General features: G+C 33.3%; 2 protein-coding genes across 2 annotated transcripts; both read left to right on the forward strand.

Moving 5' to 3' along the window:
• Window positions 1-7693: 7693 nt before the first annotated feature.
• LOC108373707 (gamma-glutamyl hydrolase A-like) lies at window positions 7694-21240 on the forward strand. The gene is made up of 5 exons (XM_017629641.1): window positions 7694-7741; window positions 7864-8200; window positions 11430-11527; window positions 11611-12383; window positions 21067-21240. Exons 1-4 carry the CDS (start codon window positions 7725-7727, stop codon window positions 11969-11971), a joined length of 813 nt encoding a protein of 270 aa, XP_017485130.1. The 5' UTR covers window positions 7694-7724; the 3' UTR covers window positions 11972-12383; window positions 21067-21240.
• Window positions 15816-21240, forward strand: LOC108373705 (gamma-glutamyl hydrolase-like). Its single transcript, XM_017629639.1, has 6 exons — window positions 15816-15909; window positions 15993-16350; window positions 17191-17241; window positions 17364-17700; window positions 20123-20220; window positions 20306-21240. Exons 1-6 carry the CDS (start codon window positions 15846-15848, stop codon window positions 20664-20666), a joined length of 1269 nt encoding a protein of 422 aa, XP_017485128.1. The 5' UTR covers window positions 15816-15845; the 3' UTR covers window positions 20667-21240.
• Window positions 21241-21736: the final 496 nt, after the last annotated feature.

The following is a 21736-nucleotide window of genomic DNA, read 5'->3' on the forward strand; positions in this document are numbered from 1 at the left end:
TGAGTGTGCCCCCCTAAAAGTGTTGCCCCTGGTGTAAGAGTAACGACTGCCAAATGTTGGTGCTACTAAAATAAGTAAATACATACGAAGGTTCGGCAAACATTTTTTTTCGAGATTGCCCTGAAAAATTTATTTAGACTCAGGGGTGTACGGCGAAATTTTTTTATGTTTGCTTTTAAGGTACGGTCTAATGTAAGCACATTAGGGTGGTCAAAAAAAAAGTGAAGCGGAATTTTAAAGCTCTCACACCCTAGTATTGTTCTATACCGATAAAAATTATAACCCTGTTTGTTTTTTTTTTTATTTTGAAATAAGAAAATATTTAGAGGTCCCTTAAAGTGCTCAAAGTGTTCCATGTATTTTATAGCATAGAATTATGGAAAATCAAGAAGAAGACTTCCAGTAATAATACCCAATTTTTTATTTTACTATTTTCCATTATAAACTATTTTTAATGAGACCGCCAAAAACCTCAAAAAATGCAATGGGGTTACCCATAAAATATCGCTAGTATTAAAAATTGGGTATTATTACTGGCAGTCTTCCGAAGAGAAACAAAACTTTATGATCGAAAAATATTTATCTTTAAGAATTCTATACAATTTCTACGAAAACTTGTTTTTTACCATATTATGTACATATATGTATGGGCTTAAAATACATGGACAACTTTGATTTCAAAATAAAAAAACAAGGGCGTACGTTTTTTCGGTATAGCACAATCCTAGAGGTGCGTTATGAACGCAACTAAAAAAAAATTATGAATTTCGCAAACTCAAAATTTGCTTTATGTTTCGTATATACATTTGTATATAAATGAATATTCATACGATCAAAGAGACACAGCACGAAAAACTTTGCAGAATTTCTCATAAAAAAGTCGACCCAAAGGCAGACGACTAAATTTATTCAAACCTGCTAAGGCATAACTGAATTTTGTCTCTTATTTTACTGATTTGAATGTATGTATATACATATATGTACTTATCTAAGCAAAAGCATTTACTACTTGTAAAAAATCTGCGAAAAATGTCCACATACATACATATGTATCAGCTTACGAGGCTGGCTTTGTAATAAATAAGAAATCACTTCACACTTTTTGCTTCTTCGATTGTTCTGATTTTGTAAATAAATTAGCTTATCAATTATCGAAAACACATGTGGGATTCTTACATACATACATAATATGTGAATATATGAACACGTACATATGTACATACATATGTGTGTACATTAGACCACATCAACTTATTTATTTTAAAGCAGCGGTTGGTTATCAAGCTCAACAAGACTAAATCATTCAAGCGTTATTGGCTTCCCGCTGATTGTTTTTGGTTCTGCAACAGATTGCTTATTCTCAAGTATGCTTCTGAATAACGAAGATTNTAAAAATAAAATCGAAAATAGCGATCAAAAATTAATCGAAAAAATATAAATCCAAAACTAACGATTATTCTGATTGAAAAATAGAAGTAATAAAATAACGGTTAAATTTGATCGGAAAACTAGAAACCTAATTATTTTAAATTATGGTTTTTATAATGAAGACTAGAACCGTTACAGTCCCTTACTTTAAGACGTTTTTCAGAGATCGAACAATTAGCCATGCATAAGGGAAGTGATTTTATCGTTGCAATAGAAAATATATTTTTCAGGTGTTGTCCCTTTCTTTCTTAACCCTTTTAGTACAAAAACTAAACCGTATAATGGCTAATTTTTGGTATTTTTTTTTAATCTTGTTTCCATAATTAGCTCAAAGCAATTCTTCTCTTAACAATAAAAGTTCTTAGCTACGAAAAAAGAGATTAGACGGTGATACTGAAAGGGTTAATGAAATACAAAAAATACAAAGTTCTTTACGCCTACCCGAAAGGGTATTAAAAAACTGATAAGTTAGAAGTCAAAAAAACAATCGCCACTTAAATTTTCGTCGCCAAAATTTGCTAAATGAAATGCAGTGTAGCCTAAAAGTATACAATTTAGAAAAATAATAGATGCAATGTGTAATCAGCCAAATCCAGTTTTCCGTGACACCATATTCGGCAATACTTTTTTTTTTTTAAATAGTTCTACTATAATAATGAATAATTTAGGGTTATAAGAACTGAGATCTGGTGCGTAAGTACTTGAACCGTGTATTTGTGGTCAATGAACTTTGGGGAACAAAAAAAAAATATCTCTTCGAGACAAGAACGTCCATAAATCATACTTTAAGGCGACAAAAAAAAATGTTTTCCTAATTGCTTTGCGAAAATACTTTAGAATCAGAGGTGTGCGGCAAATTTTTTTTCTGTGGCAATCTAATGTGAATATATGGGTATAAAATAACCAAATATGTATCACTAAAATCGCAAAAAATCCAATTTTTTTACGTATTCGTTCCAAGTGTTATTCGCCTTATGCAAGAGTGTGGGTGATTTTATTAAAAAAAAAAAAATAGAACAAGAATAAACTCAGCAATTTAATTGCAAAATTAAATAATAAATGCATGAGCTAATACACAATTAAACGCACACTAAGTTCCAGCTCATACTTTGCTGGTTTATTTAAACAATGCGATATTAATTTTTATTATGTGTGAATGAATTTTCACGATCTGTGGTCCACAGCTTATTTAAAAAAAAACAGCTTTAATGTTTGTAGTTAAGCGTGCGAGTAGCAGATTTTGTTATTTTTTTTTTGTTTTTTTTTTAATATTAATTTATTTTTTAAATTTTTTAGCATTTTTTTCTTTGCTCTTCTCCTGCGGTTTCCACCACACAAGAGTCTCACATGTACTTAAATATATTATATGAATACATGGGCGTAGCCAGGTAGGGGCAGGGGGGTGCTCGAGCCCCCCCCCTAAGTTTCAAATTTTCCTTATATATATATAAAATAGTACCCTGAAATGCCAGCTTAATAGGGTCGAGCCCCCCCCCTAAATTTCATTCTGGCTACGCCGATGTATGAATACATTCGTAGTATTTTGGGGATTTTTTTGCATGCCTACACATGTATAAATAGCAAAAATTGAAATCATAAATAGTCTTCATAATTGATTTTAAATTATTTGTAATGAATATACATACATACACATGTGCATGGATTTTGTTTGCAAAAGTGCGCAATTATTTCTGTATGTACATACATATCTGAGAGCTTACGAAGTTTGTATGTTCAGGTGTGCGAATATTTTTAAGCATTTCTGTTATTTGCATTTTTTCACACACGGAAATTGAAAACAGGCCCCAAATTTGTGGTGGGGAAATTGATTGCAATTGAAAGATGAAAAACGCATGCTTATGCCCAGCCAACCAGCGGAGTCTGCCGGGTGCGCAATTAGAACTCTCTGTGCGGTGCGCTGATGCTCCTAGGGGGGGGGGGGGCTCCAAAAAGAGCCCCAAAGGAGCATATCGGAGAAAAGGGCCTTTCTCAATATACACTCATGAAAAAAGTGTGCCCTTAGGACTCCTTAAATTAGTGATTTCGGAGTCTCAATCAGCGTTGCCGCTTTAATAAAACTGTATCATTTTTGATACTTTTTTCGGCATTTTAAGATTTGATACTTTAATACTTTTTTGTTCATAAATACCCCATTTTTATACTTTTTGCTGACAGAAATGAATTTTTGAAAACTAAGAATAATATAACTAGTTTAAAGGCAAATAATTTTTTTCTTGTTATTTAAAGTTTTGCAATTTTTTTAAATTTGATTTGGTAACTCTTATAAGGGAAATACAACCCGGAATTTCTTTGCACACGCCGCTGTTTTAGGGCCCCTAAACCACAAAAAACATTGCGCAATATCGGGCTTTCGTCGGCCGTTCGTGCGGTGTTCGCACTAAATTGCACAATTGTTGCGCTACAATCAAAATCATTTTGATATTTTTCGCATGCTTGTACAATAACTTGTGTTGTGCATGGCAACAACTGCGCAATTTTTTGTCTAGTTTTGATTTTGGTGCTGTAAAATATTCATATTTAAGAGCCTAGACATTTTTTTTTTTTAATATTATTATTTTTTCACAATATTGACTTGCACAAGTCTCCGGTTTCGCAATGATTTTGTATGGTTTAGGTCCGTTTTATTTGTTTTTCAAATAAAAGTTAAAAAAATAACAGTTGAGTTTGCTTTTGATACTTTTTAATACTTTTCCTGCTTGGCAACTGATACTTTTTTTTCAAGCTCGCGGCAACGCTGGTCCCAATAAGCTCACTCAGATAATCTACAAAGACCTTTGAGGTTTGGTATTCTTTGCCTGGACCAGCAATGTTTCTATTAAATGTGCCTTGAAAATTTTTAAGTTAACCAAAACAAATTTGGTATGTCTGATGGTTTACTTCTAAATGCGACTGACTTAACGTCAACAGCTTTGTTTGCGGTGACCCTTTTCAGGAGTATTCGGAAGCGACGATCACCTTCTGGATTGAAAGTTTTATTTTTATCTTACAGCCTACAAAAAAAAGAAAAACGAGATAACAAAAAACATTTTGGCTCCCTTTTCACTGCGTATTCGGAGCCATATTTGGAGTGCTCAAGATTTGGCTAGCTGGGTTGAAATAATCAATTTAAATACATAAAAGTACTCATACAATACAATGCAGACGTACATATATGTAGTATGTGTGTTCATATTTGCAAAGTTTTTCGCTATTTTATTTTTTTTATTTAAAGTTTACTATTTCTTTTTTTTTGTGGAAATATACATAACTCGCTATGTAGCAAAACCCGAATTTAAAATTTCAAACTTTTGAATTAGAATTTTTATAAAAAATTTTCGTATGCAGTTTTATAGCCCTTTCAATTTTAGTAAAGTAAAGTAGCTAGGACTTAGCGTTGATCGAAATTCTCTAATAATTCTGAGCATTTTATGTATATACATACGTCTATATCTGTCTCGATTCCTTATTACTATTTTCAATCGCTTTTTCTTGTAAAAAACAGCTTTGACCTGTGAATAAAATAAAAATTTTTCAAAACACCTTCGATTGATACCCATATTTTAATAATTCATTTAACTTATTAAATAACTTGAATTTAACTTTTTAAGCAGGTGGCAACCCTCTTACAATACCTAAAAAATATTCTTAGCGTACAAACTAAAGATTTCTTAATACTCCTTCGTTTGTCATCCATATTTTGGTGTTTCATATATCTAAATTGTGTATAAGTAAACTAAATTCGACACTGCAAGCAGGTGGCAACCCTATTAAAAATACTTTCAAACTACTATTTTCTGAAACGCCTTTCGTTTGGCACCCATATGGTGATACATATTTCTCTTAACTATTATGAAATTTTAAACAGGTGGCAACCTTCCTATAGTTTGACTAAGAAACAAAGCTTTTCAAAACCATTGCTATTTACATATATCGATTTTGTCATAATTGATTTATTTTTTAAACAATTTGTATATAATTATTTAAAAGGTGGCAACTCTTCAAAAAGTAAAACTTTATTGCACATCTACAGTCCAAGCCTTTTAATTTGACACCTCATTTCGGAAGATCGAACGAACGGTGCCGACATGATGGCATTGATTTTTAAATAATTCGAATTTAAATGTTCAACAGGTGGCAACTCTCTTCTAAAAAATAAAACCAGTTTGCACATCCAAAGACTGTATTTTTCATTTTTGAAAATCGGGCGAGCAGTACAGATCTTTTGTCCTGGACAAAAAATGCCTTCGCATATTATATATATGTATATAGAAAGATAGATATTTGACCAGTTAGAGACAAACTAATTTCAGCAAATAAGTTGCCCTTTCATATCTCCCTGAATAACACATCAATCGGTTTGCTGGTACTCTGAAGTCTTCCTTTGAACATGGCCTGCATATGTATGTATACAAATATGATTTCTCAAAAACTTGTAGCATTAACACACACATAAAACCGTTAAGCGGACATACATATTTTCAAATCTACCTAATGACGTTCATCCGTTCGGCGGCTGCAAAGCATTTAATCAGTGTCAAGTTTTTGTGCTAAAAATAGACTTGTACAACAAAGTATCCAAATGACATACAATACGCTTGTTCGAAGTGTGTACGCACAATTTTGCGTTCACTGTTAAGCGAAAGCTCTGGATTTTTTTTTTTTGTACGCGATTTTAATTTATGTGTAAATATATTTACATTTTTGATTTTATGCGCACGCTTTTGTGTTCTTTTAAGCTCTGGAATAACTTTTGTATCATTTGACGTCCAAATTTTCTGACTGCCATTTTTCTTTGACATTTTGCTGATTCATTGGCATTGGGCATTGGAATGATAAGTTTGTACTCTAAATGATTTATTAAAGACTTATTCATAATGACAAACGTTAAGTATTAAGTCATATTTAGCGAGACTAGATAGGCGCGCACGTACATATGTATGTGTTATGTATATATATATGTGCAGTGACCCAAATATAAATTGAGACGCGATATTTTAGCAAGTTTTGGCTATGTTCCTTTAGTTTATTTAATGTTTAATATTTTTTTATGACAGTAAAGCTGATTGCTTAAGAAACACCATATTAATCCAAATCTCAGACTCCATCTTCCCTACCTACCAATGCTCTGGAAATTGTTTTGAACTTTCTTTTGACAGACCGTTATTAAAATATGACGCTTTTCTGAGTCTTAAAAAAAAATCAGTTAAGATAGGGCGTTCTTGAGCCATTTTCTCAGATAGGGCGTTTTCAAACCGGCTGCCGAGATATGTAGGTCCATCTTCCACTCAGCAGTCGATATATTCTTTATAATTCTGATTATTATAAAATTTTACCTCTAAGTGAACTTTGCTACTTTTGTTCAACTCACAATTTATGACACCAAAATAAAAAGCATGAAATGAGTCAGTTTGGTTGACTAGTCTCAGAATCATATCGACCCCTATTTAGATTCACACTTTTGAAATTATTTAATTTTACCATTTCTCTCCTTCAAAACTGCTTATAAGATTTTGATTTTATCTTTTTACTTATCATAACTTTTGCACTTCAGCCTTTTTTATAAAATTGCAGTCTTTGATTTTAATCTTTTTTAATGCAAACGACGAGTCGAGGAATATAATAATTGTTTTCCAAAATTGCCAAAGCGCCAATGTGGTAATTTTAGATGTTTGCTACAAAATTAAATGAGCTTTAACACTGCATCTACGAAGTAAAATTGTGGACAACCTAGTAGACGCACCAAACAGTTAAAGTTCAAAATATGTTGATCTTATTCTGCTGATTAGCAGTGCTTATATTTGATTGACTTAAAATTCAGTTTTTTTTTCAAACAATCCTTAAAGTACCAGCAGTATTTGTTTATAAATGTCCAGATTATACAACAAAAAGCTATCGCAAGCGTCAATTCTTTGATAACTTACCTCTCAGCTTGTTCAGGAAAAATATCATAAGCGCCATTTTACCTTTAGACAATGGGGTATGAAAAAAATAAGTAGTCCTATTAGGAAAGCTAGCATTCGATACTGTTTTTGTCCATTTTGGATTTAAAAATTAAAAAAAAAAATTCCCCTGTAAAATTTACCTCTGGACCCTACATATCTAAGATTGGCAGTGTGTGTATTAACTAGACACTGTCTTTAGTTTCTTTTAGAGCCTTTTCTTACTATTTTTAATTAAAATATATGTATGTACAAGTGCAGTACATAAGTGTAAGCAAATGTTCAGTCTTTAAATGCAAATTTTTATACTTATGTACTTACAGGATTGGGCGAGAGAAAGAATACTACGAGGACATTATGTCTAAAATTAATGGGTAAGTTTGATTTTCGAGCAGTGAAAGGCTCAACTTGATTTCCTTTTTCCACACTTAGCACACTTAAATAAACATTTCAATTTTCTATTAATCTCTTTTGTCGTCACATCTCTGGCGTACAGTGTCCTACTGCCAGGCGGTGCAACTTATTTCAATCAATCGCGTGGCTATGCCGATGCCGGTCAACACATTTACAATATTGCCATTGAAATGAATGAGGCCGGCACATATATGCCCATTTGGGGCACTTGCTTGGGTTATGAGCTTATGATCTATTTAACAGCGAATCGTACAGATTTACGCACCGAGTGCTCGTCATCGGCGCAAGCATTACCGCTGGAATTCGAGAAAGGCTACAACAATAGCAGACTGTTTGGCAATGCCAGCGCTGAAGTGTTGCACATATTGAGAACATACAATGTGACAGTTAATTTTCACATCTTCTGCTTTACGAAGGAGGTAAGTATTTTGAGAATGAATGGTGTTGATGAGTTTGTAGAGCATAACTAGTGGAAAGTGACCTTTAGCATAACTATTGGCCGCAATAGCAATTTTAATAGCTATTACGAATAGTGCAAAAATTCAAAGAGAATATATAAGCCTATATCCTTAGTTGAGCGTTAAATACGTTGATAACTTGAGCAAGAGTACGCATTCGTATGCGTTACGTATACGCAATGTGTACCCTGAGGATGCTTACAAACTGTGACTCGAAAGTAGAAAAATTAAATTCGAATAGTGCGGCATTATATAGAGACACAACTCCAAAATCCGATCGGGTAAGATAACTACTTTTGGATCTTACAGATTTAGAGCAATTAATGCAAAAACAGGTATAAAATTAGTTTTCTATGTAGTAAGAAAATTAAATCAGGAAGAAAAAAAAATTTGATTTATTGTATCAAATCAGCGAAGGAAAATATTTTTACGATAATGCTCTTCAAAAACAAAACTATGGTTTATTGATATATATGTATATATTCTTTTGTGTTAAAATAAATAATGAAAAAGTCATGCATGACTTAGGAATATAAAAAGTAATAATTTTGTGATAACATTAAATTTATATGTGCATTACATTATGTCAAAAAGAGACTTAAAAATATTTATAAGTGCATTACTCACAGTTTCTAACTGCTTATCTATAGCTTATTTCTACTGTCATTTAAGTAGAGTCAATATGATAATAAATATATGAATTTTTCATTTTCTCTAAAAAAAATACCTAAATCGAAAAAGCGATTTATTAGAGTCCGAGTTAATATATAATATCTAATATATATGTATGGTTTTTTGAGTATGTATGTATGTCAGTAACTAATATCATTAAAAATCAATAAAGTGGAACTGTAAATTTCTACTAATTTTAAGTTTCGCTGTTTGGGACAGAAACACGTGTCTGCAGCAATGCAAGTATGTACTTATCTACACTACTACTAGCTAACAAGTATGTAATTACCCTATCGGAAAAATTTCACTGGCAGATACTGAATCGTAGCTACATATATATATTTTCGTTGTTTTCCATACACTCACGGCAAAAAGTATTGGTGTAGAGAATTTTTCCTAATAAATATATGAAAAATTTGTATTTTATTTTTTTCCGCAAATTTTTTGTAAAAATATTTTCCATACTACAACAAAAACCTACAAATATAATTTCTAAACTTAGTGCAAAACTCAGGGAACCTCAACAAATTTACATGCAAATTTTCAACTTTTTAATAACATTTTTTTTTATTAGCCCATTAAATTTTAGAATAAAAAATCTAAGTTCGAAGTTTCTAAAAAGTAGCATTTTTTAAGTGGACGTGCTTCACATTTTTTTCATACAAAGTATTTTCGAAATTTGTTTGGTATGAAAGAAAATGCGTAAAAATCAACGGTAAGTACCAGCTACTTCAAAGTTGGTCCAACCATTTCATTTTTTGGAGTTTTTGGGGACCTATAAAAAATAGTTAATACCAAAAGATGGTAAAAAACAATAGAAAAATATTGATTTGTTTTTTCCCATATAAAACACATAAAAAACTTTGAGCGCTTTGAGGGACCGCTAAATAATTTTTGATAAAAAAAAAAAAAAAACTGGAGTATATTTGTTTGGTATAGAACAATCCTAGGGGGTGGCAGCATTAAAATTCCCACTTTACTTTATTTGGACCACCCTAATATATATACATATTTACATTTTATATGGGCATACTTAAACAATCCTTTCCTACGTTTCTAATAAGAAAAAGTGTGCTAATCGATTGATGCCCTCTTGATTTAAATTAAAAAAGTGGTTTCATTCTCGGACCCCATTTCGTTATCGAATATTTTAAAAATTTTGTTACGATGGCTTCATAAAATGTATGATTTTCCGCTCACCATGTAAATGAATCGAATCATGACGTCAATATTAACTCCAGATAAAGTAATTAACCCAGAAGGTTACGTAGAAATATTTGACTTAATCAATTTAAACGAAATTTTGTTCTCAAACCCATCTAACGGGTGATTTTTTTGAGGTTAGGATTTTCATGCATTAGTATTTGACAGATCACGTGGGATTTCAGACATGGTGTCAAAGAGAAAGATGCTCAGTATGCTTTGACATTTCATCATGAATAGACTTACTAACGAGCAACGCTTGCAAATCATTGAATTTTATTACCAAAATCAGTGTTCGGTTCGCTTTACGTCCGATTTATGGTCTACATAATCGACCAAGTGAGCAAACAATTAATGCGATTGTGACCAAGTTTCGCACTCAGTTTACTTTATTGGACATTAAACCAACCACACGAATGCGTACAGTGCGTACAGAAGAGAATATTGCGTCTGTTTCTGAGAGTGTTGCTGAAGACCGTGAAATGTCGATTCGTCGCCGTTCGCAGCAATTGGGTTTGCGAAACACATTTCGAACCGAACACTGATTTTGGTAATAAAATTCAATGATTTGCAAGCGTTGCTCGTTAGTAAGTCTATTCATGATGAAATGTCAAAGCATACTGAGCATCTTTCTCTTTGACACCATGTCTGAAATCCCACGTGATCTGTCAAATACTAATGCATGAAAATCCTAACCTCAAAAAAATCACCCGTTATATACATCCCGTTTTCGGTAGTTTTAAGTTAGTGAAAAATTATCTGCATTTCTAGGGATAAAATCACCTACATAGATAGATCTAAAATTGCACTCAGATATTTTTGTCGGAACTTAATACCCTTTTTCTTCCTAATCTGCAATTTTTGCAAACGAAAATGCTACTCTAAACTTAGCCCACGGCTAGAAAATTCAACAAATACTCAACACAAATACCAAAAGTTACGCCACTGGTTCAGGTTTTTCCTATTGGGTAGCAGCAAGCTTTTTTAACGGTTAGTCGTATATACACAAATGGTTTGCCTATTTTTAGGCACCACTTACTAACATTTTCTCTAGCATAATGTAATTTCAAGTCGCTTTTAAAATGTATGTATTTATGTCCCCATCAAACTTTTAAGGCTCTGTTATGCATACTTGGCATTGCATGCACTGCTATACCATTTTTACGTAGAAATCAGAAACCAACAGACTTTTACGTATGTTATGCTGTGCGTTGGGTAACCGCTTACACGCGAAGCTCATTTAACAGATTCCTTATGTGACAACTCTCAAGCAATGCCAAGTATGCATAACGGAGCCTTTATTTTATATTTTTAGACATTTGCCATGTACGACCTCAACAAGTACTGGGATGTGCTTAGCATCAATAATGACTGGTATGGCGCAGAATTCATATCGACCGTGGAGCATGTCAAGTATGTAACTGCTAGTGCTTAAAATAGCAACCCTTGCACGCGATTCGCTACTGATCTTTCTTTTTTTTTTTTGCTTATTTTAGATATCCATTTTATGGCGTGCAATTTCATCCGGAAAAAATTCTTTATGAATTCATTCCTAATCGAAATATTACACACACTTCGCAAGCTGTCATCGCATCACAATATTTTGCAGATTTTTTTGTGAATGAAGTGCGTAAAAATCGACATTCTTTCGCCAATCGTACAGAGGAGATCGATGCGCTCATCTACAACTATCAGCCGGTGTACACGGGTGCTAAGGGTTCTGCTTTCGTCCAACAATATTTGTTTGAGGCATATCACGCCAGCACATCATCAGCATTTCTAGCGGGTGCCACGCGATTGCACTGTTTGTTGGCATTGATTACGATATGTGTCGTGGGAGCGTGGAGGCGTGTATGACGTCATAGTGGTCTCAGAATTTTTTAGGCTATTCGGTCATTTAGTTTAGTCATTAATTTTATTGCTTGTTTAACTATTTTGTTGCCATAATTTTCGATAATCACTCGCTGCTAATATGTATGTATGTATGTATGTAGTTCCTTTAGAAAATGCTATTCAATGCAGTTTTTACATATATGTAAGTATGTATGTGCAAACAAAGAGCTTAAAGTATAAAAGCATATTAAAGTAGAGAGACGGTCATCAACGCATTTTAATGCCTGCCTAAATCTAGCACTGCTACAATTTTGAATGTAATAGGGGTATTCACTCAAACCGAAAATGCCTATTAAAGCTCGAAAGCTTCGACCGAACTGCCAAGTATTTATGAAAAAAATTTTTTTAGGCTGAATTTTCTAACTTTTCGAGTTCGGTGAATGCTTCTATAGTTCCCCCAAGGCAGATCAAAGAGGCATTTGAGCAAAAACACAAAAAAAACAGCATTTAAGTGTATTTTGTGGTTGCTTCTGGTCTCTAAAGTGTCAAACAAAATTTCAGATTTTTTTTTTAAATATATATAAACAAATATTAAAAAAAAAAAAAATTTAAGTGTCTTTTTGGTATTTTTTTACTGTTAGAAGCAAGGCCCAGTAATCAGCGTTTGTGCTCCTGAGTTAAGCGGCCATTCCAAAATAACGTTCAATCGCTTCTCTTTATATAAAAATGTTTCACTTGAAAATAGATAAACAAAATAGAAAAAGTAATAAACAATATCTGACACTTAAGAGACCAGATAATTAATAAAAAATCTAATCAGCTGATCTAATGATACTATCTGTTTAAAATGCCTATGTAGCACTGTCTAGGCGATACAACTTTATTTAAGCATTAAAAATATTTAAACTCAGCAGCTATGCCTTAATCGTAGAGTATGAAAAGTAAATATTTATATACACATTTCTGTAAAAAAGTATTTAAAAAAGCGGCATTTAAAGCTGGTGAGCTATTAAAATTACTTTATCCTTTCGTAAGTGTAATAAAAATGATTTTAGTAAAGTAACATAAAATGTTCTATATTAATGTACCGATATGTATGTATAACAACGTCGACCTTGGAAAACCATTTCGGGAACATAAGGACCATGAAATGATACCCACAGTGAGGTAAAATTTGTCGTTGTTGTTGTTTGGGTACTTAGCCCTGCCTAGAGTGTCGTTTTTAAATCGTTAAAGGCCCAGGAAACGTCTTGTTTCGATGAGGTTGTACCAGTGGGCGAAGGGTGTTAGTTGAGTTGAGTGAAGTAGGCTTGTGAGGAGAACCTTCACATGCCGCACATGTCGGGGTCTAGTCTGGGTAACCAAAAGTTTAACCTGCTACAGTATACAGACCGCAATTGAACCAGAGTTACGCGGGTCTCTTTAATAGGACGGGCGTTAGTGAAGGTGGTAACAGCCACCCTGTTCTTCCACAATTGGCAAGAAAATTGAAACCGCACCTTGGTTCAACTACGCTTGGAGGGAATGAAAGGCTATTGTTTATGAAAGTTCACCCGGTTTTCGCTTGTGAATCCTTAATATGGTAGCCAAACACACCACCAAAAATGTCATTTAACCTGTAATAAACCTCAAAGGTTTCCTTTACTCCTGCTAGAAGTCGCTTCCAGCATGGACTCTATTCTATATTTTTGTTCAAGTAGCAGCAGTCTCGAGAGGTCGCAAATGCAAATACCTAGCGGTACGGTTCATTCCAACAAATAACAGAAAGGTATCTTAGGTAAAATGTCAGAGATGGAAAGATTCGAAGGGCAGAACAGGTGCTGGTGTTTATGGACTGTGCACTAGACTTTCTATGGAAATGGACAGATGGCGCACAATCTTTTAGGTTCTCATATTTTCAGATAGCGCAGCTGGATACTCTTCCAATTTTGCCAGTGAGAAACACCGTAACATTGCACTGGATACCAGGTCTCTGCGGGGTCGAAGTAAACTGGAACGAGAACTGGCGTGAGAAGGCTCCGCGTCCATCAGTTGGGGTCTGAAACCATTTTGCCTGCTCAGTTGGTCTTCTTCAAGAGTTGCAATTGCCGAAAGCTGGTGCGCGGTAGGGGGGTCTATAGCATGTAAATCTATTTGCCTAACCGTTAGCTAGAAAGGAAATAAATATTTTTAATAGAGCCAAAATCAGCCTGGTCACATGGTACGTAATCGATTAAAACATCTTCATATGAACCGGATTGGTATGACCAAAGAGGCGGGCTGCACTCTTTGTCTTAAAAAGGACGAGACGTCGGAGCACATTCTGTGTGATTGTCCAATGTTGGCCAGACTTCGTTTGAATGACTTGAATTCATCCAAAGTCGAAAATTTTGTTATTAGGAATTCATCTAACAAGGTGTTATTAGTATTTTTAATGTAAGCTGATAGTATCTGGGGCTATCAATGTTAAAAAAAAAAATACAAATTTCAAAAATCAAACGCTACCTACAAGCACTGCAATTTTGTTACCAGCTCTTTCGCGGTCATCATTTATTTTGAGAAACAACGAATTTAGTAGATTTCCACCTGTTGTAGTACTTTTGTTTCGGAAATTTGGTAGAAAATCATACGAAGTGGCAACACTAATCGGATAAGGTTGTGAAAATGTAATTATGTATGTATGTAGGCAGGTGGCGCTTTAGTATATAAACAAAGTGCAACAAGTGCAGATCGACTACGTTGTGGTACGTAATTTTGTATTATTTATTTTTGGCAAAGAATATTATTTAAGAAAGCTTAACGTTCGAATATTTCTTTTGTCGTGCTTCTTTCGATTTGAAATTGAAACAAAAAAATGCAAAATTGACACGCGGGTAAGAGAGCTTTTCCGACCAATGTGTGATAATTTATTTATTTTTTTTTGATTCTTAGAGAATCTAAAAAAAAAAGAAAAGAGTAAAGTGTTTTTTATGTTTATATTTCGCTTATATTTGATAAAGCTACATAGCTTTTTTAAATGTTGACAAATCCATTTGTTTTCAGCAATTGCACAGATTCGATAGGCGACTGCCACTGTCAAAGATTATTTCAATATACATAAATATGTACGTATTTAACGGGTTTTTCATCAGTAATACTATTGATATTACTATCGATAATGATATCGACAGAAATATCGTTAATAATATGGATAATAATATCGATAACAATATCGCCAACATTATCAAAAATAATATCGACAGTATCAATAACAATATCGATAGTAATACCCATAACTAAGGATGGCAAAAAAAAAATAAAGTAATTAACCCAGAAGGTTACGTAGAAATATTTGACTTAATCAATTTAAACGAAATTTTGTTCTCAAACCCATCTATGTACATCCCGATTTTCGATAGTTTAAGTTAGTGAACAAATTATCTGCATTTCTAGGGATAAAATCACCTACATAGATAGATCTAAAATTGCACTCAGATATTTTTGTCGGAACTTAATACCCTTTTTCTTCCTAATTGAAATTTTTGCAAACGAAAATGCACTCTAAACTTAGCCACGGCTAGAAAATTCACCAAATACTTAACACAAATACCAAAAGTTACGCCACTGAGTTCAGGTTTTTCCTATTGGGTAGCAGCAAGCTTTTTAACGGTTAGTCGTATATACACAAATGGTTTGCCTATTTTTAGGCACCACTTACTAACATTTTCTCTCAAGTTCAGTGCTTTAAATTAGTATTTATGCCTCAACTTAACTTTTATCTATTGGCATGATGACGCTAACATTTTAGTGAAATAACACACTTAGTAGATGGTGTAACCTTACCGAGATTAAAATTTATGTGAACCTCAAGCAATGCAAAGCATAGGCTTTATCTTATATTTTTAGACATTTGCCATGTACGACCTCAACAAGTACTGGGATGTGCTTAGCATCAATAATGACTGGTATGGCGCAGAATTCATATCGACCGTGGAGCATGTCAAGTATGTAACTGCTAGTGCTTAAAATAGCAACCCTTGCACGCGATTCGCTACTGATCTTTCTTTTTTTTTTTCGCTTATTTTAGATATCCATTTTATGGCGTGCAATTTCATCCGGAAAAAATTCTTTATGAATTCATTCCTAATCGAAATATTACACACACTTCGCAAGCTGTCATCGCATCACAATATTTTGCAGATCTTTTTTGTGAATGAAGTGCGTAAAAATCGACATTCTTTCGCCAATCGTACAGAGGAGATCGATGCGCTCATCTACAACTATCAGCCGGTGTACACGGGTGCTAAGGGTTCTGCTTTCGTCCAACAATATTTGTTTGAGGCATATAACGCCAGCACATCATCAGCATTTCTAGCGGGTGCCACGGCGATTGCACTGTTTGTTGGCATTGATTACGATATGTGTCGTGGGAGGCGTGGAGGCGTGTATGACGTCATAGTGGTCTCAGAATTTTTTAGGCTATTCGGTCATTTAGTTTAGTCATTAATTTTATTGCTTGTTTAACTATTTTGTTGCCATAATTTTCGATAATCACTCGCTGCTAATATTATGTATGTATGTATGTAGTTCCTTTAGAAAATGCTATTCAATGCAGTTTTTACATATATGTAAGTATGTATGTGCAAACAAAGAGCTTAATATAAAAGCTATATTAAAGTAGAGAGACGGCTTCATCAACGCATTTTAATGCCTGCCTAAATCTAACACCGCTACAATTTTGAATGTAATAGGGGTATTCACTCAAACCGAAAATGCCTTTAAAGCTCGAAAGCTTCGACCGAACTGCCAAGTATTTATGAAAAATTTTTTTAGGCTGAATTTTCTAACTTTTCGAGTTCAGTGAATGCTTCTATGGTTTTAGTTCCCCCCAAGGCAAAAGATCAACAGAGGCATTTGAGCAAAACACAAAAAAACAGCATTTAAGTGTATTTTGTGGTTGCTTCTGGTCTCTCAAAGTGTCAAACAAAATTTCAGATTTTTTAATTATTATGTGAAATATATATAAACAAATATTAAAAAAAAAAAAATTAATGCATGGTATTTTTTTACTGTTAAGCATTGACATCTTGCAAGGCCCAGTAATAGCGTTTGTGCTCCTGAGCTTAAGCGGCTTATTCCAAAATAACGTTCAATCGTTTCATTTATATAAAAATTGTTTCACTTGAAAATAGATAAACAAAATAGAAAAAGATAATAAACAATATTATAAGTGTAAGCAAATGTTCAGTCTTTAAATGCAAATTTTTATACTTATGTACTTACAGGATTGGGCGAGAGAAAGAATACTACGAGGACATTATGTCTAAAATTAATGGGTAAGTTTGATTTTCGAGCAGTGAAAGGCTCAACTTGATTTCCTTTTTCCACACTTAGCACACTTAAATAAACATTTCAATTTTCTATTAATCTCTTTTGTCGTCACATCTCTGGCGTACAGTGTCCTACTGCCAGGCGGTGCAACTTATTTCAATCAATCGCGTGGCTATGCCGATGCCGGTCAACACATTTACAATATTGCCATTGAAATGAATGAGGCCGGCACATATATGCCCATTTGGGGCACTTGCTTGGGTTATGAGCTTATGATCTATTTAACAGCGAATCGTACAGATTTACGCACCGAGTGCTCGTCATCGGCGCAAGCATTACCGCTGGAATTCGAGAAAGGCTACAACAATAGCAGACTGTTTGGCAATGCCAGCGCTGAAGTGTTGCACATATTGAGCACATACAATGTGACAGTTAATTTTCACATCTTCTGCTTTACGAAGGAGGTAAGTATTTTGAGAATGAATGGTGTTGATGAGTTGCTAGAGCATAACAAGTGGAAAGTGACGTTTAGCATAACTATTGGCCGCAATAGCAATTTTAATAGCTATTACGAATAGTGCAAAAATTCAAAGAGAATACATACATATAGTTATAAGCCTATATCCTTAGTTGAGCGTTAAATACGTTGATAACTTGTGCAAGAGTACGCATTCGTATGCGTTACGTATACGCAATGTGTACCCTGAGGATTCTTACAAACTGTGACTCAAAGAATTGATCAAGAAAATTTTATTGATTGGATATTATTAGCCAATTTAAATGGTTTAACGGCTTTTCTAGTAGAAAAATTAAATTCGAATAGTGCGGCATTATATAGAGACACAACTCCAAAATCCGATTCGGAAATATAACTACTTTTGGATCTTACAGATTTAGAGCAATTAATGCAAAAACAGGTATAAAATTAGTTTTCTATGTAGTAAGAAAATTAAATCAGGAAGAAAAAAAAATTTGATTTATTGTATCAAATCAGCGAAGGAAAATATTTTTACGATAATGTTCTTCAAAAACAAAACTAAGGTTTATTGATATATATGTATATATTCTTTTGTGTTAAAATACATAATGAAAAAGTCATGCATGACTTAGGAATATAAAAAGTAATCATTTTGTGATAACATTAAATTTATATGTGCATTACATTGTGTCAAAAAGAGACTTAAAAATATTTATAAGTGCATTATTCACAGTTTCTAACTGCTTATCTATAGCTATAGCGTTGCATAAGAGACATTGTATCTCGCTAATATCTAATATATACGTATCGTTTTATGAGTATGTATGTATGTCAGTAACTAATATCATTAAAAATCAATAAAGTGGAACTGTAAATTTCTACTAATTTTAAGTTTCGCTGTTTGGGACAGAAACACGTGTCTGCAGCAATGCAAGTATGTACTTATCTACACTAATACTAGCTAAAATGTATGTAGTTACCCTGTTGGGAAAATTTCACTACCAGATACTGAATCACAGCTACATATACATATTTTCGTTGTTTTCCATACACTCACGGCAAAAAGTATTGGCGCAGAGAATTTTTCATAATGCATGTATTCTAATTTTTTCTGCAAATTTTTTGTAAAAATATTTTCCATACTACAACAAAAACCTACAAATATAATTTCTAAACTTTGTGCAAAACTCAGGGCACCTCAACAAATTTACATGCAAATTTTCAACTTTTTAATAACATTTTTTTTTATTAGCCCATTAAATTTTAGAATAAAAAATCTAAGTTCGAAGTTTCTAAAAAGTAGCATTTTTTAAGTGGACGTGCTTTACATTTTTTTCATACAAAGTATTTTCGAAATTTGTTTGGTATGAAAGAAAATGCGTAAAAATCAACGGTAAGTACCAGCTACTTCAAAGTTGGTCCAACCATTATATTTTTTGGAGTTTTTGGGGACCTATAAAAAATAGTTAATACCAAAAGATGGTAAAAAACAATAGAAAAATATTGATTTGTTTTTCTCCCATATAAAATACATAAAAAACTTTGAGCGCTTTGAGGGACCGCTAAATAATTTTTGATTTAAACAAACAAAAACTGGAGTATATTTGTTTGGTATAGAACAATTCTAGGGGGTGGCAGCATTAAAATTCCCACTTTACTTTATTTGGACCACCCTAATATATATACATATTTACATTTTATATGGGCATACAACAATCCTTTCCTACGTTTCTAATAAGAAAAAGTGTGCTAATCGATTGATGCCCTCTTGATTTAAATTAAAAAAGTGGTTTCATTCCCGGACCCCATTTCGTTATCGAATATTTTAAAAATTTTGTTACGATGGCTTCATAAAATGTATGATTTTCCGCTCACCATGTAAATGAATCGAATCATGAAGTCAATATTAACTCCAGATAAAGTAATTAACCCAGAAGGTTACGTAGAAATATTTGACTTAATCAATTTAAACGAAATTTTGTTCTCAAACCCATCTATGTACATCCCATTTTCGATAGATTTAAGTTAGTGACAAATTATCTGCATTTCTAGTGGTAAAATCACCTACATAGATAGATCTAAAATTGCACTCAGATATTTTTGTCGGAACTTAATACCCTTTTTCTTCCTAATGTGAAATTTTTGCAAACGAAAATGCCACTCTAAACTTAGCCAACGGCTAGAAAATTCACCAAATACTTAACACAAATACCAAAAGTTACGCCACTAGTTCAGGTTTTTCCTATTGGGTAGCAGCAAGCTTTTTAACGGTTAGTCGTGTATACACAAATGGTTTGCCTATTTTTAGGCACCACTTACTAACATTTTCTCTAGCATAATGCAATTTCAAGTCGCTTTTAAAATGTATGTATTTATGTCCCCATCAAACTTTTATCTTATATTTTTAGACATTTGCCATGTACGACCTCAACAAGTACTGGGATGTGCTTAGCATCAATAATGACTGGTATGGCGCAGAATTCATATCGACCGTGGAGCATGTCAAGTATGTAACTGCTAGTGCTTAAAATAGCAACCCTTGCACGCGATTCGCTACTGATCTTTCGTATTTATTTTTCGGCTTATTTTAGATATCCATTTTATGGCGTGCAATTTCATCCGGAAAAAATTCTTTATGAATTCATTCCTAATCGAAATATTACACACACTTCGCAAGCTGTCATCGCATCACAATATTTTGCAGATTTTTTTGTGAATGAAGTGCGTAAAAATCGACATTCTTTCGCCAATCGTACAGAGGAGATCGATGCGCTCATCTACAACTATCAGCCGGTGTACACGGGTGCTAAGGGTTCTGCTTTCGTCCAACAATATTTGTTTGAGGCATATAACGCCAGCACATCATCAGCATTTCTAGCGGGTGCCAGGCGATTGCACTGTTTGTTGGCATTGATTACGATATGTGTCGTGGGGGCGTGGAGGCGTGTATGACGTCATAGTGGTCTCAGAATTTTTTAGGCTATTCGGTCATTTAGTTTAGTCATTAATTTTATTGCTTGTTTAACTATTTTGTTGCCATAATTTTCGATAATCACTCGCTGCTAATATGTATGTATGTATGTAGTTCCTTTAGAAAATGCTATTCAATGCAGTTTTTACATATATGTAAGTATGTATGTGCAAACAAAGAGCTTTAAGTATATTAAAGTAGAGAGACCTTCATCAACGCATTTTAATGCCTGCCTAAATCAAACACCGCTACAATTTTGAATGTAATAGGGGTATTCACTCAAACCGAAAATGCCTTTTAAAGCTCGAAAGCTTCGACCGAACTGCCAAGTATTTGTGAAAAATATTTTTTAGGCTGAATTTTTCAACTTTTCGAGTTCAGATGAATGCTTCTATGGTTCTTTTTAGTTCCCCCCAAGGCAAAAGAAACAGACATTTGAGCAAAAACAACAAAAACAGCATTTAAGTGCATTTTGTGGTTGCTTCTGGTCTCCAAAGTGTCAAACAAAATTTCAGATTTTTTTTTAAATATCATAATGGGCCATGTGAAATATACTATATAAACAAATATTACAAAAAAAAAAATTAAATGTATTTTTTTACTGTTAAAAGCATTGATCCATCCTCTGCAAGGCCCAGTAATTAGCGTTTGTGCTCCTGACTTAAGCGATTATTCCAAAATAACGTTCAATCGTTTCCATTTATGTAAAATTGTTTCACTTGAAAATAGATAAACAAAATAGAAAAAATAATAAACAATATTTGACACTTCAGAGACCAGATAATTAATAAAAAATCTAATCAGCTGATCTAATGATACTATCTGTTAAAATGCCTATGTAGCACTGTCTAGGCGATACAACTTTATTTAAGCATTAAAAATATTTAAACTCAGCAGCTATGCCTTAACCGTAGAGTATGAAAAGTAAATATTTATATACACATTTCTGTAAAAAAGTATTTAAAAAAGCGGCATTTAAATAGTGAGCTATTAAAATTACTTTATCCTTTCGTAAGTGTAATAAAAATGATTTTAGTAAAGTAACATAAAA

This window comes from Rhagoletis zephyria, unplaced genomic scaffold, assembly GCF_001687245.7.
Source record: "Rhagoletis zephyria isolate East Lansing unplaced genomic scaffold, Rhagoletis_zephyria_1.1 Rzeph_scaffold_06975, whole genome shotgun sequence".
Classification (NCBI taxonomy): Eukaryota; Metazoa; Arthropoda; class Insecta; order Diptera; family Tephritidae; genus Rhagoletis; species Rhagoletis zephyria.